Source organism: Eumetopias jubatus, unplaced genomic scaffold (assembly GCF_037043125.1).
Source record: "Eumetopias jubatus isolate StellerSeaLion01/CBP00866 unplaced genomic scaffold, mEumJub1_p1.0 scaffold_12, whole genome shotgun sequence".
NCBI classification, from domain to species: domain Eukaryota; kingdom Metazoa; phylum Chordata; class Mammalia; order Carnivora; family Otariidae; genus Eumetopias; species Eumetopias jubatus.
In genome coordinates, this window is record NW_028274818.1 from 43,080,343 (window position 1) to 43,107,786 (window position 27,444).

The window sequence follows — 27,444 nt, forward strand, 5'->3', positions numbered from 1 at the left end:
AAAGTAAAATATATTCATCATACCTTATCAAAGGTAGAAGATATGTTTTAATACATTTTAGCAATAATCATACCTAAAATAGTTTTAAAAAACTGAATAAAAAGAAAGCCTATTTTTATTCCAATTTCCTGGGCAATTGGATGGCAGACAAACTTAGGTTTTATTGTCATTAAAAAGTAATTCATTTGCATAAACATTATTAAGTGCAGAGGACCAGTGGGTCGGATCTCAAAGTCATGGCACATCCTTTCCTGCTACGAAAGAGTAAGCCATGAAAAACTCACCTTGAATTTTCTGTTTCTGTGCATCAGGAAGACCTGGTGGGACTTTTCACTTGTATGTTGTGTGTGTGTGTGTGTGTGTGTCCCTGCTGCAGTAAAAGTTCCCCTTTCTGTCCTGGGAAAAGAGGTAGAAACTCATCCAGAAGGAGTAAAAGATACTGTCCTGCCTATGCTGCCAGGGTGGCAAATAGGCCTTTGTGTTCCTAAAGTTTGGATCCTCCTCCTTGGGAGGGTGGACGGCTCTCTTTTTGTCCTGAAAATGCAGACCCTTCCTGGTGGTGCTCAGACTCTTGAAGCAGAAGTGTCTGAACGGACCTTTGGGCTTCAGGAAGTTAAAAACGAGGAGCAGCCTGGTCCTGGAGGAAATCCCAGGGACTGGGAGTAAATGTAATCACTTCTTCTGAGTAGGGCCTTGGAAGGGACACCAGGGGTCCAACAGGCTTGAATAGAAGAGACAAGGTCCTGGGGCCCAGGTAACAAGCACTGGTGTCTGAGGCCATACCGAGTGACGGTGTTGCTCAGAGTGGCCCTCCTTCAAAGGCCTCTGCGGGCTTGAAGAGGGACTGGACTGTGGCAGCCACTACCTTACTGAGGCTAAATCACCAGAAACATAGAGATTCAGTGCCCCTCCCGAGCTGGAGGGGCAGGGACATTGTTGCTGTATCAACAGCAAGAATACTGTATCATGTCTCTCCTCTATCCGAGAAAGGCTGTTTGACAGACTATGGGACTGCGTTAGTCATGGGGTTCTTGGAGAAGGAGGGGGATAGGTAGTGGTAGATGATGAAGGATCCATTTCCTGACAATCTGGTAGACTGGGGCTGGAGCCAGTTGTATTTTCATTTCAGAAGTGAGTGACATTACTTCTGTCCAGAGGGTGTGAAACAGTCTATGTATAATTTTTTATATCTGTACAGTTAGGAGATGAAGGAAAAGGGCTAGATCTTCTCATGTCTGGTGTTCATATAACCAAACCATCCATTCTTATGGCCATTCAAAGGAGATGAGTCATTCTGATGCTCTTTTCCTTAGCAATCCCATCTGCATCTACTAGATCTGGCACCGTGATGCTTCACGCAGCTAGTCAGCCAGCCGAAGATAAATCAGAAGAGCCTTGTGTTGCAACACATAAAAATCAAGTCTGGACCCTGGATGTGCCTCCGAGAGAGGAAACTTGCTTGAATTCCCCGTTGTGAGAAATGAGTTTCCATACCGCGTGGAGTACTTTGTAGTTTTTAGGGTTATTCTGAAAGCTGGCCAGCATCTTCGGCTGGCTAACTTGCTGGCTGAAGCGTCACAGTGCCAGATCTAGTAGATGCAGATGGAATTGCAAAGAACACTTCGGGGGACTTGAGGTTCTCAGAAGGCCTTAAAGTAATAGACCCTCTACTCCTTCCCTCACATGAGAAATTGGGCTCGTTGTGGGCTTGAGTCTCTTAAGCTCATGATGGAGATAATGTTAATGAGAACGGGTAGGTCCTCTTAGTTATGATCATTAACACAGATTATGGGTTTGGTGGGATATTTCTGATGGCTGTAACCCTGACTTAAGTAGTTAGGATTTTCTGTAATTGGCTCCCTTATGACTATCCTCCCAATGAAAGGAGAAATCAAAATCCTTTTCAGATGGTTTGAGACTCAGTTGCAGTCCAGCAATGTTCTCTGATTTCTCATGAGTATTGTAAAGCTCCTGACAGGAATGGATGTGGGAGGAAAGAGAGTTAGTTACATTAGGGGCCCTCCTATCGGGGCAACCTCAGCCCCCAGAGGAGGCTCTTTCTAGACTGTGGAACACTCTGTCCCAGCCCCATGCACACAGTGGCTTGGCTGGACCAGCAACACCCTGCCCTCAGAAGAAAGCCAAGCACCCACCTAGATGTGTGAACTGCCCCAATTCAAACACCTTTGCTCCCTTTAAAAGATGAGCTTCTCTTTAGTAACTACTGTAAGGACCTCTGGTTTTGGCAACATAACAGACTGATCTAAACCCCCCTCCCACCTCCACAGGAAAAGACATAGGGGATAAAATAAATAAGATGTAGCAGAACAAGATTATTATTATTTTTTTTATCCAAGATCTAAAGAACAAACTCCCAATCCCCAAGTGATAAAACTGTAGCTCCGAAGCAATGTCCACAATAGCCAAACTGTGGAAAGAGCCAAGATGTCCATCGACAGATGAATGGATAAAGAAGATGTGGTATATACATGCAATGGAATATTATGCAGCCATCAAAAGGAATAAGATCTTGCCATTTGCAACGACGTGGATGGAACTGGAGGGTGTTGTGCTGGGTGAAATATGTCAATCAGAGAAAGACATGTATCATATGACCTCACTGATATGAGGAATTCTTAATCTCAGGAAACAAACTGAGTGTTGCTGGAGTGGTGGGGGCTGGGAGGGATGGGGTGGCTGGGTGATAGACATTGGGTAGGGTATGTGCTATGATGAGCGCTGTGAATTGTGCAAGACTGTTGAATCGCAGATCTGTACTTCTGAAACAAATAATGCAAGATATGTTAAGAAGAAAGAAAAAGAAGAAGATAGCAGGAGGGGAAGAATGAAGGGGAGTAAGTCGGAGGGGGAGACGAACCATGAGAGACGATGGACTCTGAAAAACAAACTGAGGGTTCTAGAGGGGAGGAGGGTGAGGAGATGGGTTAGCCTGGTGATGGGTATTAAAGAGGGCACGTTCTGCGTGGAGCACTGGGTGTTATGCACAAACAATGAAACATGGAACACTACATCAAAAACTAATGATGTAATACATGGTGATTAACATAACAATAAAAAATTTTAAAAAATAAATAAATAAACCCTGCTCAGTGAGAAAAAAAAAACAACTGTAGCTCCGACATAGATGGCAAGATTGTAAGCTGATTCTGTGGAAGGCAGGGTTTGACTGGTCCCAGATAGAGGCCCTATTAGCTGAGGTTTTCATGCCAATAGGCGGACAGGAGTTATGGGCTTGGGCTCAGACATTGGGAAAACTAAAACACAGATTTCTACATAAAGACTGGATTTGGAAATGGTCCTGTCCGTGTAAGAGACTAAACCAACTCTTCCCACCAGCTCAGGAAGTAAGGAAACTGTTCTCTAAGAGCCCAGGGTAGAAAATAAAACAAGGCCCAAGTGAGAATCTGAAGCCTCTCTGAATTCACATTATTCAAGTATGGGAGGTACAAGAATCTCAAGCCATGAAATTAATGTAAAATATAGTTAGCACCAGCCTAGTGAAACTCATGGGGTGTCCAGCAGAGGCAAATGAAACTCCAAAAGGAAAAAGTAACCCCAGGAAAAGTGGGTTCACAATCAATTTATAGCCCCCTGCTGAAGGAGACTGTAGTAGTTTGCTAGAGGTGATGTAATGAAGTACCACAAACTGAGTGGTTTCAACAGAAATTTGTTCTCTCACAGTTCTGCAGGTGAAGAATCTGAGTTCTAGCTGTCAGCAGGGTTGTTCCTTCTGAGGCTGTGAGGAGGAGTCTATTCTGTGCCTCTTCCCTGGTCTCCGGTGGTTCACTTGCAGTCTTCAGTGCTCCTTGGCTTGTAGAAACACCACCTCCATCTCTGCCTTCATTTTCTTTTTCTTTTTTAATTTTCTTTTATTTTTTTCACATTTATTTTTTTTGTTAGGTTCAGAGGTAGCGTTCAGTGATTCACCAGTTGTTTATAACACCCCGTGCTCATTATATCATGTACCCTCCTTAATGTCCAGCACCCAGTTACCCCATCCCTTCCCCCCACCAGCAACCCTTAGTTGGTTTCCTATGATTAAGAGTCTCTTATGGTTTGTCTCCTTCTCTGATTACATCTTGTTTTATTTTTCCCTCCCTTCCTCCATGTTCCTCTGTTTTGTTTCTTAAATTCCACAAATGAGTGAAATCATATGTTAATTGTCTTTCTCTGATTGACTTATTTCGTTTAGCATAATACCCTCTAGTCCCATCCCCATCATTGCAAATGGCAAGATTTCATTCTTTTTAATGGCAGAGTAATATTCCATTATATATATATATGTGTGTGTGTGTATATATATTCCATATCTTCTTTATCCATTCATCTGTTGATGGACATCTGGGTTCTTTCCATAGTTTGGCTATTGTGGACATTGCTGCTGTAAATATTGGGGTGAAGATTTGTATCTTTGGGGTAAATACCTAGTAGTGTAATTGCTAGATCTTAGGGTAGCTCTAATTTTAACTTTTTGAGGAACCTCCATACTGTTTACCAGAGTGGCTGTACCACCTTGCATTCCCACCAGCAGTATAAGAGGGTTCCCCTTTCTCCACATCCTTGCCAGCATTTGTTGTTTCCTGACTTGTTAAGTTTAGCCATTCTGACTGGCGTGAAGTGGTATCTCTTTGTGGTTTTTGATTTGTATTTCCCTGATGCCGAGTGATGCTGAACATTTTTTCATGTGTCTGTTGGCCATTTGGATGTCTTTTTTGGAGAAATGTCTGTTCATGTCTTCTGCCCATTTCTTGACTGGATTATTTGTTCTTTGGGTGTTAAGTTTGATAAGTTCTTTATGGGTTTTTGATACTAGCCCTTTATCTGATATGTCATTTGCAAATATCTTCTCCCATTCTGTCAGTTGTCTTTTGGTTTTGTCAACTGTTTCCTTTGCTGTGCAGAAGTTTTTTGTCTTGATTAAGTCCCAATAGTTCATTTTTGCTTTTGCTTCCCTTACCTTTGGAGACATGTCTAGCATGTCTGTAGCTGTGGGCTCCATTTTTAATTCCAGTTCTTCTGTGTACAAGTTGTATGACCTTGAACTAATTATGTAATTCTCAAAACTTCTGTTTCTTCAACTGTAAAATGGAAACAATTATTTTTTTGCCTTCTTAATAGCCCCCTGCCTCTTCTTTCATCCTAAAGAAACATCTTCCTCCCCCACCAGTTTTGTGTGTGTGTGTGTGTGTGTGTGTGTGTGCACGCTAGTTACTCTCCTCCTTCTTCTGTGTATCAGAGGAGGTGGGCCTGGGCACCAGCCCCAGCTGCAGAGAGTGAAGCAGGTTGAGCCCATTGGTGATTCCCTTGTTGGTGTTGGGTTTAGGTGTGGACATGAAATCCAGGTCCAGTCAGGAAAATGTCCCCATCATAAGGAAAGCCTTTATGTATATATCTATATATGTCCAGGCTGGGTGGCTTTATACACATAATGAAGAAAAAAGCTCTCTTCTCTGCCTCTGGACATTCTGTAAGGATATGCTGTTTGGAAGTGTGGCAGCAGCTTGAAACCATGATGGTTGCTAATCTGTGAACAAGACCAAAGAGAATGGCAGAGAGAAAAACTAGAGAGAATCTGAGTCCTTGATGACTTCACTCGGTCACTGTACTAACCAGCTCTGGGACTGCATTACCTGCAAAGTTCTTGTTAAGTGAGAGAATATATTTCTTAATGTTTTAGTCAGTGGAATCAGGGTTTTCTATTATTTATATCCCAAACATCCTAAGTGATTTATTACCTCATAGATTTATGTGAATAAATGAGGTAATTCCTATAAAGTGTTTAGCACTGTGAAATGTTAACAATTATCATTAAGAAAACACTTCATTGTGAAATTATTTACTGCTTTCTTCTTTACTAAGATGTGTCATATTTCTCCAAATATATATATGAGAATATTTTTGGCCAGAACCCAAGTTTCTGCTTCTTTGGTGCCCAATTCAGCTACCAAACAAAACACAGAGTAGATATTTAATATATATTTCATGATTAATATATATATTAATATATATTTTCAATACTAGCCCTTTATCTGATATGTCATTTGCAAATATCTTCTCCTCATTCTGTCAGTTGTCTTTTGGTTTTGTTGACTATTTGCTGTGCAAAGGAAAACACCCAGAGACTGGTAACAAGGGTAGGGAGAGACTCCCCATCCAAGTCAGAGTAAAGGAGGCTTTGTAAAAAAATATATATATATTTCCCTAAATATAACCCTGATGGACAATCTAACCCAGATGCCCTTGTGTTCGGTGGAGACCGTGTCCCCAAGAAGAATGTTTTATTTTGCCACTGGGCAGTGAATATCAAGAGAATCTAAGTAGTTTGAGAATGGGAAAATGGCAGCCCTTTCTAAAACTGGAAAGTGCCATAATCACAGGCTGTTGGGGCTCCCTGGAAATCATATATACATCTTCTTCATTTTATAGCTGAGGCCCAGACTTCTTCATGTTCAAGAGGCCAGGCCAGGACTGGAACCCAGCCTCCAGACCCTGCTTCAATCCCTTTCCAACGTTTGTCATTACTTTCTTGACTTTCTCCATAGTCAACTTCCCTTAACAACCTGAGTAAGAGGGAATTCCTCTCCCTAAAAGCCTTTTGGGCTGCCAGGAATTCGTGAGAGTCCGTGGGAATGTGTGGGAATCTGTGCATCCACTCCCTCCCAAGGTCATTCTTCAGAGTTGCTGCCAGGGACCAGGTGGCCTGGCATGAGTTCTGAGACTCGGCATCCTTTGCTGACTGCAAACATCAGCCCCTCATCCCTGAGGGGTCACTGAGGGCTAGAGGTTGAGAAGTCTCTCCCTGTCCACACCCTGATCAGCTCCTAGTGTGGAAGACTGGTAACAAGGGTAGGGAGAGACTCGCCAACCAAGTCAGAGCAAAGGAGTGTATGGCATCTAAGCCTGGACGGTGCCATCCATCCCAGGATGAGATCTAAAAGCTGTTAAAAGACTTGTTCCAGTCTGTCCTAGTCTGGCTCTGCATGTGGCCTACCCTCACCCTCATCCCTGCCCTCAGACACCATACACATTCACAGCTTTGTTCATGCCATTTTCCACACCTGAATCCTCCCCACCTTCTCTCATCTGCTCCCCACCCCCAAGTTGTTGGCCTGTTGAATTTAAATTTCAGTGCAAATGTCTGCCCTTCCGTCAGAGTTAACCACACTCTCCCCTATGTTTCCATCATGCTTGGTTTATTCAACATAAAATTTAATTCAAAATGGCTTTAGTTGTGTCTTTTCTACTAAATCAGTGCTTCTCAAACTTTATATGCATGCAAATAACCTAGAGATTCAGATTCGGTAGGTCTGATTTGGGCCCGGGAGTCTGCATTTTTAGCAAGCTCCCAAGTGATGCTGACATTTGTGGCCTGTGGGCCACTTTGAATGGCAAGGTACTGTTTTTGAGTTCCTTGAGGGCAGGTGTCGTGTCTTATTCATCTTTGTAATACCAGCTTTTAGCGCAGTGTCTGGCTGATTATATGTAGTTAATACACATTCGTTGAATTGAAATGAATCAAATTAAGGCACTGGTGTTTCTGAGGTGTCTCCTTTAAATGCAAATATGGGATGTGGGCAGCATTAGACAGCTGTACCTGGGGTGGCAGAAAGTGGGGTGGGGCAGGATTTGGGGTTCATAGGAAGACAGGATAAATCAGCATTACAGACCCAGAAACTCAATTTTATCAGTCTGTTTAGATTCTAAAACACTGAGTGACACTAATATGTAAACCAGAAGGCCAATATATTAATTAGCATTAGAGGATCTGTCTTTCCAGTGATGGAAATACCAGTGTTGGCCAATGAGATACTCTCCTGTTCCTCACCACCCATCCATGCTCCCTGCCCCCAACCCCTCACCCTAGGATCAAAGTGGCTCTGGATAATTTAGCTCAGAACCTTGACTGAATGTAGATAACTAAATGAACTTGCAGGTAAAAGAAAAGCTTGACAGGGGCGCCTGGGTGGCTGAGTCAGTTAAGCTTCTGCCTTTGGCTCAGGTCATGATCCCAGGGTCCTGGGATCGAGCCCTGCACTGGCCTCCTTGCTCAGCAAAGAGCCCGCTTCTCCCTCTCCCTCTGACTGACACTCCCCTGCTTGTGCGTGCTCTCTTTCTGTCAAGTAAATAAATAAAATCTTAAAAAAAAAGAGAGAGAAAGAAAGAAAAGCTTGATAAATTGTCCCTTTCCCAAAAAGACTTTACTTCTATAATAGAGTGCTTATTTTCTCCCAATAGTCTTCTTAGATAGTGATGGATAAAGACAGATACATTCTTGTTTCCAAGTATTTGTGTCTCTCTGGGGTCTTGGGCCCCATCAGTGGAGGGGCTAGGTGAAAAGGGGGCTCACAGCCTTGCCCCACTTATACTTTGCCTCAAGTTGAGCTGGACTTGCCTTGTACTTCTTAGTGACAGTCAGCTTGTGACTAAGTATCTCAGCATAGACTTTGTTACAAACTAACCCACTAACCATGTGACATCCTGTGAATCACTTTCTGTGCTTCAGTTCCTTCCTTCCTTTGTGAATCTTCAGAGATTTGGAAGAAATAGGCTCTATGATCTCATCCAGCCCTAAGATTACCAACTTAAAATACTTTATATTTATAACCTGCTTTAAAATACACTACTTCATGGAGGCCCCACAATTCCACATTTACCTATGAGAAGAATGAATCTTACAGAAAATGAATACCTTGTCTTAAGGCATCCACCTAGCAAATGGCCAAACTAGGTCTCAAACACCAATCAGACTCCTCATTGTCTTAATCACTACCTGATAAGGTTTTCCGAGGAGGGTCCGAGGGAGAAGCAGACTCCCTGCCAAGCAGGGAGCCCAATGTGGGACTCGATCCCGGGACTCCAGGATCATGTCCTGAGCCGAAGGCAGTCGCTTAACCAACTGAGCCACCCAGGTGCCCCCCATGTCAGCTTTTCTTGATAAACACTGTGGGTTCTGCTTTTATAAAGATGTCACCCCCATACTCCTGGGTGAATCTATGGGTTGTTTAGGGCAGGAAGATGGTACCCAAGCATGGCCTAATGATCAGGATGGTGTTTTCTAATATAGTGCAATGGTTTCCAAGTCTCAGGAAAGATGGCCTGCATTGGAATCACCAATGGGGGGCGCGGTTGGTTATAACTCAAAATGCAGATTCCTAGGCCCCTTTCTTTCCTTTCTGTTGAGTTTCTGAATAAAAAGACACTATTCAGTAGGGTCAGGGTGAAAATTTAGTACTCTGTATTTTTAAAACCTCTTCTGAGATAATTATTGTGACTAGCAAGGTCCATACTTTACTAATGGGGCCTGTACCCACCAGACCCTGTCCCTAGGGGTGAGTCAATGAATAGCCAAGTATCCACTACAGTACTAGGAGGGTTGCCTCTGGTGGAGGCCTTGTTTGTAGGTTATGAAATATCAGTTAGTGAGTTTGGCACTTGCTCCTTCCCCATCCCAGGTGTCTGCCCCATCAGTGGTATATCTGGCTCAATACAGGGAACTCCTTGCATCTGCCACATTTGGCCAAACAGAAGCTCTTGATTTACATTCCACCTATTTTTGACAACAAACACCCAAATCAATAGATGGAATCACCATTCCTTTCATCCTTTTAGATGACACTTCCTTCTTTCATACAGTTGTCCCCCTGTTACTGGCTGGAAAGGAGTAAGAGGAGAGAAATTTTCATTTATGTCCCTCTAATAGAACATGAGTTTTCTAATTACTATACCCCAGGACTTTCACCATGAAATCTGTGGGCTCTGACAGCCACACATGCAGAATCTGGTAGAGGTTTGAGGCCATCTAGTCTACCCCTCACTAATGAACCCTCAGTGCCTATCACTGAAAGACAAATATTCTTTGAATATGAGCCCTGTGCTGCATTACCAAGCTCTTTGCTGGGATTACACTCTTCCCTTGGTTTATACTATGTGCTCTCAGTACAGGGAATATTGCCCCCAAGAGAGTATTTGTGTTAGTTATTCTAAGTCCTCCATACCCTTTCATCCAAGGACAAAGGAGTCGAAGATAAAATTTGACCTCACATATGTTAGTGTCTCCAGCTGTTCACTGGGAATGATCATATTTGCCCTGACTTCTACAGCTGGAGTGAGCTCTTTCCTCTAATTGAATAGGCCTGGTCATTTGTTTCACTTATTTGGCATTTAGCTCTTAGCATTAGTGGCCTTGCATCATTTGTATGTATCTGTTCTGTCTTTATAATTAGATCATAAAGCATTTTATGGTAGAGATCATGTGTTCATGTGATAGTTCACTCATATATTCATTTATCAAACTCTCATTGAGCACCTCCAGTCATGGGGCTAGGTTCTAAAGAGACAAAGAAGACAGGATATGGTCTCCAACTTCAAATGCTTCCCAGTAAATAAGGAGTGGTAAAACCATGTGACTATAGAGATGTGTATAAGTGTATGTGTGTAAGTGTAACTATAGAGCTGTGTATAAGTTGCATAGAGAGGTATCCTTCTTTGTTGGGAGGAGACAGTACTTGAGCTGAGCTTTGAAAGAGAAAGGAGGATTTCCCCAAATAGAGAAAGAAGGTGGAACAGGAAGTCCATTCCAGGCTGAACTTGGAAGCTTCTGACATGCCCGGAGACAATGATGGTACATGTGGGAAGGGACTGGAAATGAGTCCAGGCCAAAGCAAGAGGCACCTTCAAGGGTAATCTAAGGGTATGGATTTTATCCACAAAGCCATGTGATGCTATTAGAGAATTTAAATCAGCCAGTGGCATTATTAGTTCTCTCTTCCCAAGGCTCCCTCTGGTTGCAATGTGGATAGGAATAGATGAGGATTGGAACCCAGTTAAGAGATGTGGCAACAATGCAGAGTTGGGGATGCTTGGACAAAGACAGTATAGGTGGAGATAAAGAATCCGGAGAACTTGTTGATTAATATATTGTAGGGGTGAGTGAAAATTGGTACCATCACTTTGAAGGGAGAGATTCGTCATTAGTTATTAAATTTTAAGAAGGTAATAGTCTATGACTCAGAAATGCTAGTTATGGTTATTTCCTCTAAAGAAGAATATTTACTCAGCATTGTTTGTTTAAAAGTAACTACACCAAAAACTGATGATGTACTATATGGTGACTAACATAACATAATAAAATAAAGTAAAATTTTGAAAAAAATTGAAAAAAATTGAAAAGAAAGTAAATTTTAGCTAGACTAACACGTCCATCACTAGGAGACTAGATAAAGAATATAGTATTAAATGCATCAGTATTACTGTCTATATAACAAAATAGTTCTATATATATATAACAAAATAGTTCTGTCTCCAGCATATTGTGACTGAGTGAAAAACAGCCAGTAGTAGAATGATACATATAAGTGTTGATGTTCTAGAGGAAAACTCATTTGGGATTTGGGAGAGGCCTATTGCAAACAGCTGTCTTCCTACTCGTCCTACCTTCTCCCCCTAAAGTAGGCTGAATGGACATCAAGTCACACTTATCTGCTACAGTGCTTCTACTTAGAATTCTTATTTTTGTAAAAAAAAAAATTAATATTGAGTAGATACAAAATAACATTTATAGAATAGATGTAAACTCTACAGAGTTGGCATATAGTCAACACTCCTGTGGTCCCCACCAAATATAAGAGCAGAAAAACATTGTTATTTGCCATGCCTGTGTCCCTCTCAAATCTATTCTATTCTGCCCCTAGTGGGACATAACCACTTTCCTGAATTTTGTTTATGGTTCCATGTATGTGTTCACATTGTTTAATTTTGTGTGTTTTTGAACTTTAAATATGTATTTATATATATATATATATGGAAACATACAGTATATATTATTTTGTGACATTCTTTTTTCATCTAAAATTATATTTTTGAGGTTTCATGTTGGTATCAGCCAGAGTTCCCCAGAGAAGCAGAACCAATAGAAGATATATATAATGGAGATTGATCATGAGGAAATGGTTCATGTGATTACGAAGGCACAGAAATCCACCATCTGCTGTCTCCAGGCTGGAGACATTGAAGTATAATCCCAGTCAGAGTCTACAGACCTGAGAACCAAGGGAGCTGATGGTATAAACCACAGTGTGAGGGCAGAAGAAAACCCATGTCCCAGCCCAGCAGACAGGCTGGAAGAAAAAGGAATGAATTCCATCTTTCTCTGCCTTTTGTTCTGTTCAGGCCCCAACAGATTAGATGAGGCCCACCCACATTGGGATGGACAATCTACTTATTAAATCCACTGATTCAAATGTTAATCTCACGGATACACCCAGAAATAATGTTTAATCTGGGCACCTTGTGGCCAGTTAAGTCAACACATAAAATTAACTATCACAATGTTGTTGAATGTAGCTGTATTTTTCATTTTTATTTCTCTATCATATTTTATTTTATGAATATCTTATAAATTTTTAATATTGAAGGACAATATTATTAGAAGGATTATTCCTCCTTCTCTCTGCCAGCTATAGCGACAGTGCTGCTAGGGACATTCCTGCATATGATCCTTGTATGGATGTATGAGCGTTACTGTATAGTATAAACAAGTAAGGATGTATATCTTCAATTCTCTATATAATGCCATATAACATCAAATTCTTGTCCATAGTGATTACATCAACTTATAGTCCTGCTAGCAATATATTAATTTTTCTATTTGTTTCACATTGTCAGACAGTTGTCAAGCTAATTTTTGTCAGTCTGGTGGATGAGAAATGATAGCTAGCAAGCGAATAGGGACCTCAATCCTACAGCTACAAAGAACTGAATTCTGCTACAACCCTGTAAGCTTGGAAGAGGACTCAGCTTCAGCGTGAAGTGCAGCCTGGCTGACACCATGACTGTACCTCGTGAGACTCTGAGGAGAGGACCAACAAAGCTCTCTGCGTCCTGACCCACATAAAGTGAGGTAAATGCATGTTGTTTTAAGCCACTGAGTTAAAATTGTGTTAAACTCTTACACAGCAACAGATAATGAATACGTTATTGGATCCATGGAGAAGGAAATATAATCCAAATATGCGAATTAGTTCTTCTGTAAACAGAATTCGTATAATCTATGAAAGGGCTGAAAGCTGTTTTCTTTAGTTAAATTGTTGGTGAAGGGTTTAGATTAGCCTCACTGGGTTAGGTGCTCAATCCCTTGACTGATCTGTGACTAGGAAAGCAGGATTTGTCAGCAAATGACAGCTCCCATTAACCTACATGGCTTGAGGAAACACTTCCCAGGAGAGGGGAGCTTTCATAGTTAAAACAACAATAGAATTCTGTCATGCTAATGCAATTGGGAAAGACAATTAGAAAAGACAAAGGTATATCTAAAAGGAGATCATTTTTTCATTACTATTGAAGTTAATATGATTATATAAAATAATTTGAAAGTTAGTAAGAGCAGTAGGTCCATGCAACAAGATGGTTAATATGAAGATCGATCTTAAAATTATGGTTTTTTATATCAGTAAAAATTATAAAATAAAATGAAAGATCCGTTGATAGAAAGAACAAAAGAGAATTTACAAAAAATAAACCAAAATGGAAATCTGTAGGATCAATATGAGACAAATTTAACTTGAGACATTCCTGTACTTGACTGACTGTCATGAAGAGTAATATGACCATTACATTCTAACTAATAATTCTTATTTATATATAAGTTATATAATTCTATATATAATTCTTAAAACTAAATAATTCTTATTTCATGAGAGAAAATATTTGATGGCTAATTCACACTAAGCTTAGCTTAATAGGATCTTCTTTCTAACCAGTACATACATTTTACTCAGTGATTCAAAATTTAGTCTGCCTAAGAGCTACCTGGGAAGGTGTCTTGGAATGCTTATTTCGAGACACCAACCTCAAGAAATTCCGAATCAGTACCTCTGAGTAGAACTTACTTGCATTTTAACTTGGAAAAACATTGCTTCAGCACAAAGGAAAGAATGTCAGGTTGTGGCACCTCATTTCTGATCTGGAGATCAGCAGAAGACAGATTCTCAGGAGTGAATATTTTTCTGGCAAACCTCAAACATCAGAGAAATTGAGTATTTTATGTGTTTACTTAAGACTATTTATACCCAGGAGAATATATTTGTACCTAGGACTTGTATGAGATTATATGTGAGGAATCTTAAGGGATATGCCCTACATTGTATGCTCTCCATGCTTTCTCTCAGTTCTTCCTTACGTTCTATGAATTTGGGAAGTAAGGAAAGTAGCAATAGCATGAAGGACAAGTAGGAGGAGAGGCAAGGGGAGTCCATAGCATAATCTCTGAGAACTACCGATGTCCAGGCATTGTGATGGAGAATATGCTTATTTCACTGTTTGGCAACAGTTGGTTAGCTATCAATGAACCAGAGCAGAAGACCAGAACGGAAACCATGACACCCACCCCACCATAAGTTTGGGTTTCCTCCAAAACCATTTCCCCTGTGTATGTGGATGCAATGAGCTGGAGAGAAGATATAAGTAGGCTTCAGGAAGCTCCCTCCACACTCTAGAACCTGAGGTGACCATTCCTGAGTTGCTTGCCTCTACCTTTGGTCAGATCTACCTTCAGTTCCATGGGAGGCTTTGAGGGTCATCTGTACCCGGGGCTGTCTCTCTTCTTCTATGGACTTTATCATGCACGACTAGTCTCCAGGGCCTTAATATGCAACTACCCTGTCCAGTATCTGCCACGTCATCCCTGGAGCAAAGGAAAATGGGCAAGACTGCAGCAAATATACTATGTTGGACTGGTGAAGATATTAAGTGCCTTCATTTTAGCAGCCCAAGAGCTGCATAACATACATGGACAGTTTGTACTTATCAGCAAGATATATCATCAGAGAAACTTTTTGTACCGCAAACAGTGGCAACATCTCACTCTATATATGACCTTCTTCCTGAGCGGGTGTGTGGATGTGGTGAGCCAGAACTTGCTGCCCCAGAGGTGTGCTGCTCTGGAGCAAGGTGCCCAAGCCCTGGGCATGTGTCTGTTTCTGCCTCTGATGGTGTCTCACATGCAGGACTCAGAAGGTGTGGAGCTGCAGTCTCACATCCTGCTCACTCAGGCCATATTCCTGCTGGTGCTGGTGGTGATTGCAGAGCTGTGGGCTCCCAATAGACTGCAGCTTTGGGTGATGAAGGCCTTTTTTTATATGATGACAGGCTCTTGGCTGATTCAGATAGGCTTTATGCTGTACAAACCAATTTCTGGCTACAAATGGATGGATGATGACAAAAACAACATTATATTTGTCACCACTTTCTTCTGCTGGCATGTGGCTTTCATTGCCATTTTGATGATCTGGGTCTATGGCTTCTCCTTTTTGTGGTATTGTTACATTTGTTGATGTCTGAACCTGGGTAAACCCAGAATGGTTCCTATCACCTGCACATTCTGGAACACCTGGATGAGAAGTTGTGGGAAGTGGAGAGTGTTAGAGAGGGAGATGACCAAGGCAACAGCCTCTGCTGAGATGGACATACCCCTTTCCTTTTCTGGCTTCATCTCAGTCTCATTTGCTGAGCAGTGCGCCGGGACAGGCAAATGAAACACAGGAGGCATGTTACTATGACCTTCACTCTTAGCTCCCCAACTATTTCACCCACCTCCCCTCCCTCTCCTAAACTCCAGCCAAGGTGTTCTCCTTGCCTTTCTCCTCTCTGTACTCTTCACATCCCTCCCAGGAGAACATGAAAATAAATGTACTAGATCCTGCCTTTGGGTCTTTATAAATATCCTCAGAGAGATAATACTGACCACTAGTTACATTTAGTACATCATAATAATTGACCCATCATAATAACCACCTCCTCACCCTTTCTCTTTCTGGATCTCTTCAATACCTATACTAAATCTAAACTGTTATTTTAATGATAAAGGACTCAGAGAACTATTGTTGAATTCTTTCTTTAGATTATGATTTGTCCAACTAAGAGATCTTTTGTTTTCAGCTTTATTGAGATATACTTAATTTACAAACAATTGCATATATTTAATGTATATATTTTGATGAGTTTGGACATATGTGATACCATGATAACATCACCACACTCCCTGAAGGCAATTTTCTCTGCGGGGTCTAGAAGAACAGAGCAACATCTTGCACATAGTGAGGACACAAAAAGATCCATGTGCTTCTAGAATTGATCTATCAGTCTCCTTGAGTGAAGAATCTGTCAGATTCTTCCACCTGGGTAAATCAGCCTCAGTCAATTTCCAAGTAGTAGATTCACCTAGAACCACTCCTTCCTGTTTCTCATGTGTAGTAAAATTCAATGGATTATTTATTCCACAAAACTTTCTTTTTAATCCTCACAACTATCTTGTCATGTAGGTTTATAGATGATAATCTAAAATTCAAAAGGGTTAAAAAATTACCTTAAGGCTATTTAGTTATGTCACATAATACTATATCTGGGTGTCAAGGGAGGTGGAATTCTGAGTAGTAGAGTTAAATTGTTGGCAACTTGCAAAAGAATGTCTTTATGACATCTGTTATGCTTCTTTCCCTGCTGTCTGCAGGATATGGACAATCTGTTAGGCTTCCCTTACTCTTGATCATGGTTATAATATCTGGGCTTAGGACAGAGCGGGGCTGGGGCAAGGATTCTAGGGGGGTCATCATCCTTCTAGTTTCCCTTTTGCTTCTGGTCCTTCGGAGAACTAGACATACTTGTCTTCCTTTGGTTCTGGCCTTAATCTTCCTTGTTAATTTTCTTGTTTAAAAGCTCAGGTGTAGCAGGGGTGAATTATTGTCTGGTTGTTAAGATTTTCTACTCTGTGGTTTGAGGAACTTGTGAGCATTCTGAGTTACTGAAAAGGGGGAGGTGCTTCTCATTTCAATGCTGGTCAGCAATGTCTCCGAATGCGGGATGGCATGCGACCAGCAGGCAGCAACTTTCCATGGAAGGCTTTCACCTTGCACCAGTGGGATATCCAACCAGGTAACAATGCTGCTCTCCACTGGAAATGAACAGTGGTCCCTGGGGTGGAAATAAAATATTTCTTAGGCATTAGTTCAGCTTCTGTGCTTCTCCTTGGTCCTGGTGACCAGTGGAGCTCTGCAGTTTTCCCTGTAGGTTCTTCCCTGTTCCTGGTTGTCACTGTTGGGTCCCTTCCCCTTGTTTCTCCCCCACAACCTTGGGTATTTTTCAGGCCTGGCCTAGCCTAGCAGCATCTCCGTCCTGAACCCAAGTTGAACCTCCTCTAGTGTCTTGAGATGGGGAAAGCAGGGAATCTGTTTTTCCTCTACATTCTTTCCTACCGATATGGGAAACCCCTATTTTCTACTTCACTCAGCCCTCCTATTTTTGTATTAAGAGCATATTTTGGATTTTTTTAAACTAAAAATCGACTCTTCTTTTTTTACAATTACAATCAGACCTCATCTTGAGAGAATGTCTGTCACTAGTTGGGGGAAAAGTTATTTACAAGGGTGGAAAAGCAAAACCTAATATTAATATATTAATATTTCAAGATATTATCTCTCTACAAAGATAGAAGTTCGAGAGATACCAAAGCCATCTATTGACAGATCTATCCATTTCTGAGTACTTTTGAGCTCCTGTTAGATGCTGATAAACTCATCTCTTGTAGTCAATTAATGCCTCCCAATATTCTCATGTCTCACAATATGTACCTTTGAGATAAAATAATAAAGATTAGCAGGGTCTTACAAAGCCACAAAGAATTATTACTGAGGCCTGATGTAATGGTGGAATGGACAGGCTTGGTGTTTGGATGAAAGGGCCTTTCTGTACTCTTCACATCACAGTCGGTATGAGCACTCTGAAGGTAATCCTAATCATTTTGGAATGTAAAGCCAACTGCAAATAAGTTTGGAAACAACAACAGCAACAACAACAAAACCCAGAGTTGTGGAGAGAAAGGTGTAATATTGACCACTGTCCACCAGAGGCCATCATCTTTACATGAGCCTGGAAAAGGCCCTTGCTCTCCATTTGGTGTTGAAGTATCAATTTAAAAGAAATGAAGGGATGAAGAGGAAGGCAAAAAAATACATAACCAAGTGTCATCCAGGCATCTGGTAAACATAATGAAGGTCTGTTTCTTGTTAAACTTAGATGTGTGGACATGAATAAGCATAGAATTCAATCAATATAGATTATATGTGGATAAGATAAAGGAAACAGGTACATAGATACATAAGGTATATAGGTATATACATGTATAGATATCTACACGTACACATACAGATATATGTGTATTGCAAAAACAAAACCGTGTACAATGCCCTTTGAGCTGAAATGGCTACTCTTGTTTAGCAACTTTATAAAATAATCAAAATGTTCTTGTTTAGCTCATCACATAATAGGTATGCAACAAATATTGGTGAATGAGTAAATAAAGTATCTAGTACAGGTGTAACATAGATGAAATGTTGGTTTAATTCTGATCTGGGTTTTGATGGATAAGTAGGAGTTTGTTAGAGCAGTTCAGGGCAGAAATTCTGAGGTCTTGTATGTTCCTATGCTCAGACACCAAAGCTCAGCAAACAAAAGCTTAGCAGTACAGTTCCAGGGATGGAATTTCATGGCCCAATGATACAGAGAAAACTACTAAGTTCCTGTCCCTTAGGGTGGGTGGCTAAGGAAGAGCCACACAAAATTGTTTTATGAAAAGTTTAATAATTTACTTTTCAATTTGAAGGCAAAAGATTATTAATGGGCTCTTACTAATTGAAGGGGAATATTATGCCAAAACAACAAAAATAATTGCAATTACTTGTATTGTAATCAACATTCAATATATTAGGCATACACTTAATATACTAATTATTAAATTTTTAAAATTGACATATAAAATTATTTATAAATGTAATATTATTTAAAATTGCTATCATTTGTTCATTATATTTCAATAAAATCATGCATTTGATAAATCAAATTTTCCTAAAAAGATACCATTTCCAAATTTTGTTAGTTAAAATTCCTTAGTCATTTCATATTATGAAATTTAAAATTTAAATTTACCCATTCAACCAAAAAAAAATAAAATTACTGTTGCCAACTTCTTGAGGCTTCTCTGTCCAAAACTCAGAATTTTTAATACATATTTTAGGCCAAAGAATATAGGATCAAGACTAACCCTTTGTATGATTATATCCATGAGGTTTTTTGTTTTTTGTGTGTGTTTTTTTGTTTGTTTGTTTGTTTGGTTGGTTGGTTGGTTTTGTTTTGTTTTTGCCTTTGGCGAAGACTTCACTAATCACCAGTCACAAAAGATTGTACTTCTTATAACTCAGTATCTTTCCTTAAAATGAATTGTTAGCTAAATAGGGTATCTTAGTGGAAGACTTTTCCAGTTTTTATTCTCTTTCCGTGTTACTGTAGATAATTGCACCAAGACCTATTATGTACCAATGGCATTTCGAACCCTTTATCTAGGATGAAACTGCACCTCCTTTGACTTTAAAACTTACGTGTATTGCATTGACCACCATTCTGAAGTCTTTGATTGAAATCTATTACATCAGCAAAGATGGCAACCGTTAGGAATAAGATCTAAATTCTACATGCTGTATCTTTTCCTTAGGTAGCTAACAAGGAGTAGCAACGAACACAAAGTTCTGAATCATAAAGCACAGTTTGCTGAGAAGTCTATTGTCTATCAATATTATATCTAAAGCTTTTGTAAGTTAACAGTGGGACAATGACTCTATGTTATTTGCTTTGTCTCTCCCTCACCCTCTTTCAGTGTCCCCATTCCTCAATCACAATTTTTAGGTCTTTATTTTTGTGCAGGACTTCAAGCTTTCCATATTGCCTTCACATCCACTTCTCAGCTGAACTGAACAAACATTATCCAGCACCTACTACTGCTGGGCACTACAGGATGTGGAGTACCACTGCCTCTATACCATTTCCTTTCAGCTGAGTTCATCCAATTCCTAATTATTGTGATTTCTTTTCCTACTGTTAAAATAGGATGCCAGTTTGAGAGAACAGATTGCAAGGGGGCAGCTATTCCAATTTATTGTCATCCAGCTTTCTATTTGTTTAACAACCTTACTTAAGTCCCTTTCCGGATGACTCCATCCTCTCCAACCTTGTGACTTTTGAATCACTAAACTCAGCTTCCAAGGGTTTTGTAAACTAATTAATATTATTTTGACAAGTAATATCTCCTGGACACTCTGTTCACTGAAAACATCAGCCTACAAGAGGCTTGAATTCCCTTTCTCTAAAGGGCTGTCAGCCACTTTGTTATCTTATTAAACAATTCTTCCATTTCTCTGCTCTCTTCTCATAGGAAGTGAATATTCAGATGAAAGACCATCACCTCTATAAACCCTAATAATTTCACCAAAAGTGACAGAGAAGAGAGTCATTCAGTGTCATACTCAAGAGATGGTTAAAAGACTTGAGAAGTTCTAGGTTGGGAAGCATGTCATATCTAAAAACCCTTGTTGTCCCATAAAAGAGAAGAACTTTGGAAGCTGGAAGGAATGTTAATAACGAACCACCAAAAATATATCATATACATTTGAAAAAGTTTTATGCTTTCTTTAGTATATGTAAAGACCAAATATTCTTTTTTTTAAATTTTATTATGTTATGTTAGTCACCATACAATACATCATTAGTTTTTGATGTGGTGATCCACGATCCATTGTTTTTGTATAACACCCAGTGCTCCATGCAGTACGTGCCCTCCTTAATACCCATCACCCAGCAAATACTCTTTTTTAAAGTGATTTTGATTTTTAAAGTGAAGACATTCATTACATCTTGATGTTTTGTGTTCCAAGACGAGTTAGTAGCCTATCATATGACAATCAATTATCAACTACCTCATTTGTTAATCAATATAATACACACATACACACACACACACACACACACACACACATCTTAAGAGAGATCAGGATGAAGCTCTGGATGGTTTACTAATCTCATCTATTCCTTATCATGTTCTTTGGAAAAGAGCTATCACAACCTGGGCAAAAAAAAAAACAAAAAAAACAAAAAAAACTTTCAGTCTCTTCCTAAAAGAATGCCATATATGACACTGATATATACCCACATTCCTTAACACAGTGTGCTTTCAGACTTATCTTCAGTGAAGCTGTGTGCAGGCATTCTCTACTCCTTATCACTGATCCACCATCTTCCTCACAGCCCAGAGGTTAACTACTAGAGCCATTAACAACTTAATGGAGTGTTGTCACTCCAACAATGGCAAGGACTAAAAGCCAAGATCACGGGTTACAGGCTTGAAATGCTTGATCCCTGACCCTTCAAGACCTTCTAGTTGCTGAAAGGGAAGGGAATCAGATATTATCACACAAACTTGTGTGATAATAAGAATCATCTGGGGTACTTATACATTACCAGGTCCTTCTTCTGATAATTCTGATTTAGAAGGGCAGGGGTGGGGCTCAGGAATCCATATATTTTACAAGTGCCCCAAGAGGATTATTATTGTCCAGCAAATACAGGAAATTTTTTAATTAGATAGATTGGAGTTCACATCTCAGCTCTGATACTTAGTGGCTGTGTGCTGGGTCCGATCTACAATGCAATGATTTCCCAAAGCTCTGGGTGTCTCCTTTACCCCAGGTATCTTTACCCTGGAAATGGCAGCACATCCCTTGAGCAAAGATTAGGAAAGAGATTCACAGTAATTTCTTGAGAAAATATTGCAAAAGTTCTTCCTAAAGGGCAAAAATGCTTTCTTTTTACTTAAAACTCCTGTGTCTGACTCAGGACTGAAAATTGAATGAGGGACCCAATATTCCACTGTGATGGCTCATTTTTATATTAATTATAGTGTCCTATTTATGTTAATTCATTCACTTCACAAAATATTTATTGAGTACTTCCATGTGACAGAAACTGCACTAGTTTGGGATGCATCATTAAATTAAACAGCCCAAAATCCCTGTCATCATGGAGCTTATGTTCTGAAGTAGAATCCTAATGGCATACCCACACATTTTTCCAAGGGATCCTCTGATCAATAGCCATCACAAAGAATCTGTGGGTTAGATCATTCTGATACCCACATTGCCATAGCTGCTATTATGATACCCACATATATTTTGTCAGTATATACCCAATATATTTTGGGTACCCAATATATTTTGTCATTGGTGGTAAGCACCACCTCCCATTTAAAGCAAAGCTCATTTTCTTTTTTTTAAAAAGATTTTATTTATCAGAGAGAGAGAGCACAAGCAGGGGAAGCAGAGGCAGAGGGAGAAGCAGGCTCCCCACTGAGTGTGGAGCCCATTGCGGGGCCTGATCCCAGGACTCTGGGATCATGACCTGAGCCGAAGACAGATGCTTAACCAACAGAGACACCCAGGCATCCTTCAAAGCTCATTTTCAAGTAGAGCATCTCCTTTCAGCATTTGTGGCCATTCACAGTGTGCCACTGCTGCTGGCACCCTACCATTGAGCATTGGTTTTCATAGGCACCATCAAAAATAGTCTCTCACTGCCTCTCAGATTTTGAGTCATGCCTCTGAGATGAAAAGTTCTGGGTGGAGTCTAGGGCAGGTGTCGTGTCCTTTCTGCCAGGGCAGAAAGATTCATCCAAATAGGACAAGTGGTCAGAAACTGAGTGACTGATACAAAACAGCAGAAAACCCTACTAAACATACTTTCTCCTGACCCCACTCAGTGTTCAGGACCTTCTTTGGGCTAATTTACAGGTATCCCAGGACAGTGCAAGGAAAGATCCAAATGTGGTAAATCAGACCCAAATCCTGGACTACCCAAAAATGAGTTAACTATCCTTGAAATGAACAAGATCTTAATCTTCAAACCCATTTAAGGCAATAAAAAAAATGAGTAACAAAATCTAATTTCCGTATTAAGCTATTCTAAACATTTATCTTACCACAAGTTGTTCTCTGTGAGCAAACTTATGCTCCAACTTGCAACAACTTGCAACAAACATTTTAAACCTTGGTAAACTGGAAATATTCTAGAAAATTCTTCTTTCTCCTTTCTTTTCATTTATGATTGTTCTTCATTTCTAGGACCATTTCTATGTGGATAAAGTGTTCTGCTCTTTTCTTTGAATTGGTCATGATAGTGCATAAGCAGGCTTGGCCTAGTTTACAGTTGAAAAACTTTATACCATCTTGAGAAAAGTTAAAATGGAAGACAAATAAATATAGCTTTTTCCCCATATTGCCTCTTGCTTACTTCTGTCTTTTCTGGCGTAATTGGTCTAGAAGAATGGGGGACTGATCAGGATTAGAAACTTTGGGGTCAAAATTGGTCACAGAAAATCTCCAGTTGTTGCCTATGCTATGATTTGATGAAAATGTTAAATGGCTTTGTTTCAATATTCTGGTAAATTATTAGATATACGGGATTACTTTTTCTAAGTATCTCCTTTCCATATAGATTTGGAGATACAGTTTACTTCTTTTGTAACATCTGCAGGAAAGAAAGTCTAATTAAACATGGAAAGATACACCCAAGAAGTGTTAGGAGGAATGATACAGAAAAATAGATCATTGTGAGGAAGTCCAAGGGGCTTATTTTTAAGTCCATTCAAATGCATTTTTATGTGAAAAGTAGGTATGAGTTACTAGCATATTGAAATAACATGGGCTCTTGCATCAAATGGGCAGACTAAAATCTGTGTTGTACTTACTATCTTTCAGTGAAAGGGAGGTAATAACCTCTATTTTGTGGGGTTAAGAATTGAATGAGAACAAAGTATAAATACCTAGCCTAGGTTCTTCCTCATGGAAGATATTCAACGAATGTTTATTCTATTTCTTTTCAAAGCCAATGGATTATGAAGTAACCCATAGCCAGAGGAGAAACTATCTGGGAAAGAGGAGAGAGTGTGGAAAACACACTTGGATATTTGGTTGAATTTGCCAGCTTATCTGAAAGATAAGTCATTAAACATTCACTGAATACCTGTTAAATTTCTAGAAGGATATTAGATACAAAAGACACATTAGAAATAAATGAATAGATCTTTGCTTCCCTGAAGCATAGAGTCACATTAAAAGAGACAGAACTAAAACTCGGGATCTATATAATTGGAAAACAATTTATAAAGAACCTATCAGTGCACACAAAATAGTATGGACTAAAAGCCTAAGTATAGGAAGAGTCTGGTACATTCCAGGAGATCCAGGAGATCAGTAACGAAGACATCTTCAGACTGAGGTCTACACCAGAGATAAAGAGGCCACTTCCTGATAGAATCTGGAACCCCTTGGAGGGGATGTCACTGCGTGTTCACAAGGGGTGGAGTTCTGTTGACTGGGGGCTAAAATTCTGCCTCCTAATCAATCACAGTGGCAGGGAAAGCATGGCAACATGAGCAATGCTGGTGAGTATCTAAAAGGGATGTTTCCGAGGGTTTTAGCTCCTCTTCCATAAGGCAAACCTCTCACCTGCCAGGTCTTAAACCACATGTGGCTTTTATGTTTCATGCCCTTTGTTTTCTTTTTCTCTTCTTCTCCTTCTCACCTCCCACCCCCACTTTATGCCACCTGATCTTTAAGAATAGGACAGAGCTCCATTCATAAAACAACAAGGCAACTAAGAAGGAGAAAGAAAAATGCAGATTGGGCTATCATGTGCCATGTCTCCTCCAGGGAGAGGGCTAGCATGAGGTTTGGGGTCAATGATTTCTTTTGTTCCGAAATCAGTATTTTTATTGTATGGTGTGAATGTTGAAGGCCTGCCCAAATTATTAGGAAGTTTCAAGGCAGAACAGGTGATAATGGAAACACAGGAATGAATACATAGTAGGATAGGGAAAGGGAAGATGTGGAAAGCCTTGTTGCTATACCCCATTAAGACTGTCTTATTAATGGCAAATTCTGTCACAGTCAAGCCCCTTGTCACCAACAGTGTGTATAGCTATGGAACACAATCAATTGGGAAATTTCTGCAAACCCTACTTTCCTGCATTCAGATTGTCTCAATAATCTTATTAAAAAAATCCCTGTCAGGCTCTATGAATGACAAACCAACAATTGAACAAAAGCTCAAAAGATTGAAGAACTCTTGAAAGAACAATTTGTTCAACTTTTATAGAATTCAGATATTATGTAAGCAATTTTAGTGCCTAGGGAAAGAAAGGTGAAAAGACAAAGTTCCTCATCTCAGAGAGCTCAGTCTATTGAGGAAGACAGATGATACATCAATGGAAGAAAACAGTGACTTGTTAATTATAATTATGGGAGATGTAAATAATAGTGCAGGGGAGTAGTGATTGATTTTACCATCGTGGTAGATTCTACCATGCTTGGTTCACCAAGAAGATCATATGTAAACCAGTTCTTGAGAGATGACTAGTGATGTGCAAAGGAGATGGGTTGAGAAGACATTTTAAGTGATGGGAATGCAGGAACAAAGATATGGAGGTTGGAAGTGAGAGTGTATAGCATGTGCAGGAAAGAGCAATATCTTGGCTGGCAAACAGGAGGAAGCATGGTATGGTGCGGTAGGAGGTGGTGTTGGCACACAACCCAAAAGTCAGATCTGGTGAAGCTTTAGATTCTGTAGGACAGTGAATAGTCTTTGAAGGGCTTTAACAATAACAGCATTAGAAGACTATGGTGGCAGTGTGTGGAAAGTGCTTGGAAAGGAAAAATAGGGAGACCATTAGGTGAGAGATGATAGGACCTGAAAAAAGACAGTGACTTAATGGATGGAGATGAGAGGATAGAGTCCAGAGATATGTAGGAGGAGAGACCACATAACATGGTCCTCCATTGCATATGGGAGTGTTTGAGAGGAAGAGAAACAGAACAAGGGGGTAATCAAAGATGATTTTCAGGATTCTGATTTAGACGATTGGAAGAGTGGTGGTTCTAGTGATTGAGACTGGGAATATAGGAAAAAGATTAGGTTAGGAAGCAAAATGATCAGATCAGCTTTGAAAATGTTGAGATAGAAGTGCTGGTAGATGTCCATGGAGAGATGTCCCATAGCTCATTTGATATTTAGAACTAGAGCCAAGGAAAAGTCTGGACTCAAAACATATGTTTTGGAATCATTCATGTGGAATATATGAAAGAGATCGGGGAATGCTTCTAAAAAGAAGAGCAGAGGCATCTGTGTAGCAAAGGGCAAAAACTGACATCAGCTCTGTTACAATAGTGTTTAATTGTCTGGGTTCCTATTTCTATTATACAAAGACAATAACTACCATCATCATGAAAAATGATGAGGGGACTGTTCAGTTTTCTTATATTATCATAACTACACTCTAACAATTGTGAGTGGCACTTACTATTCTCACCAGACATTTAACTAGACTGAGAGATAGGACTAATATAGTATTTATGTTGCTCATTTTACAAGTCTTTCATTATAAACTTTGGGTCTGGTAGAAAAATGCTGGGCATTGATAAAACAACTGGATTATTCACTAGTTGAATATTGTGCATTAAAGAGCATAGAGAGTGAGTTAGAGCAAACTTTGGGGGGGGCACCTAGTCCACCTGTGGTCTCTATGCTTGGCTTCGTGACATTCAACATTCATCTCCTCAGATTAAATTCTGCTACACAATGATCAGCCCTGAAAAGAGTAATAAATACTTTGCATGACCAAATCAGTATTCAAAAAAGTTCTTGTTGGGCCCAAATCAACACGTGGAAATTCAAATGGAATAAATGTAAATTCCTGCCCTTGGTTTCTGAAAAGTGACTGCATAAATAAAGGATAGTGGAGTTAATAGTATAATGTGAGAGTACCCAAAGCTAATCCTATTTTGGGCCACACTAATAGAACATATAAATGGGCAAAGTTGTTTATGCTCTTCCCTGGGAAGCATGCAGAGTATTTGAGTTGTGGGTGCCACTCTAGCCAGAGAGGGAGGACCCAGGTAGAAAGGAGGCCATGTGAGGAATGGCTGAAGAATGGCTTAGTGACTGACTAGCCAGAGGGGTTGGAGGTGGACAGAAGGTTGAGATGTTTTTATAAATATGGGAGCATCGACCCACTTAAGAGGACTTAGATGAATTCTGTTGAGCTTCAGAAGGCAGAATTTCTACAAATGGAAAGAAGATAAAAGAAGGCACTTTATAGTAGGAAAATCTTCCTAACAATTTCATTTCTTCATAAATGGAATGGTAGCCCTGTAAGTCTGTGAGGTCCCCACAGCTAGGAGTGTTTAAGCAGAGTGATATTGCAGAGTGGTATTGCAGAGGGAAAAATCAAGATAGATGACCCTAAAGGTCATCAAATGCTGAGATTTGGCCATGTGAAATAATCCATCCTATTGCTTCATTTTCTCATCCTGAATGCAACCCTAGTTCATGGGGTGTTTTGTTTTTTTTTTTCTCCCTATATAGAGATAATCGGTTCTACAAATCTTATAATTCTGCTAGAGGATGAAATCTTTGCTGATTTTTTCAACACATTTCTTTCTCTTCCGGTAAGTATTCCCAGAATTAAATTCAAATGTTTCATCAACAGTCAAATAG

At 39.9% G+C, this 27,444-nt stretch overlaps 2 protein-coding genes across 3 annotated transcripts in view; both read left to right on the top strand.

Annotated features, from left to right (window-relative positions):
* Positions 1-14,576: 14,576 nt before the first annotated feature.
* On the top strand, positions 14,577-15,350 carry LOC114222865 (transmembrane epididymal protein 1). The gene has a single exon (XM_028121543.2). The coding sequence runs from the start codon at positions 14,577-14,579 to the stop codon at positions 15,348-15,350; it is 774 nt and encodes a 257-aa protein (XP_027977344.1).
* Positions 15,351-24,321: 8,971 nt separating this feature from the next.
* Positions 24,322-27,444, top strand: part of RGSL1 (regulator of G protein signaling like 1) — a 104,945-nt gene continuing 101,822 nt past the window's right edge. For both annotated transcript variants that reach the window (XM_088016642.1, XM_028121541.1), the window contains exons 1-2: positions 24,322-24,334; positions 27,313-27,395. In XM_088016642.1, the coding sequence (XP_087872768.1) occupies positions 24,322-24,334; positions 27,313-27,395 (96 nt within the window). The remainder of the gene's footprint in view (positions 24,335-27,312; positions 27,396-27,444) is intronic.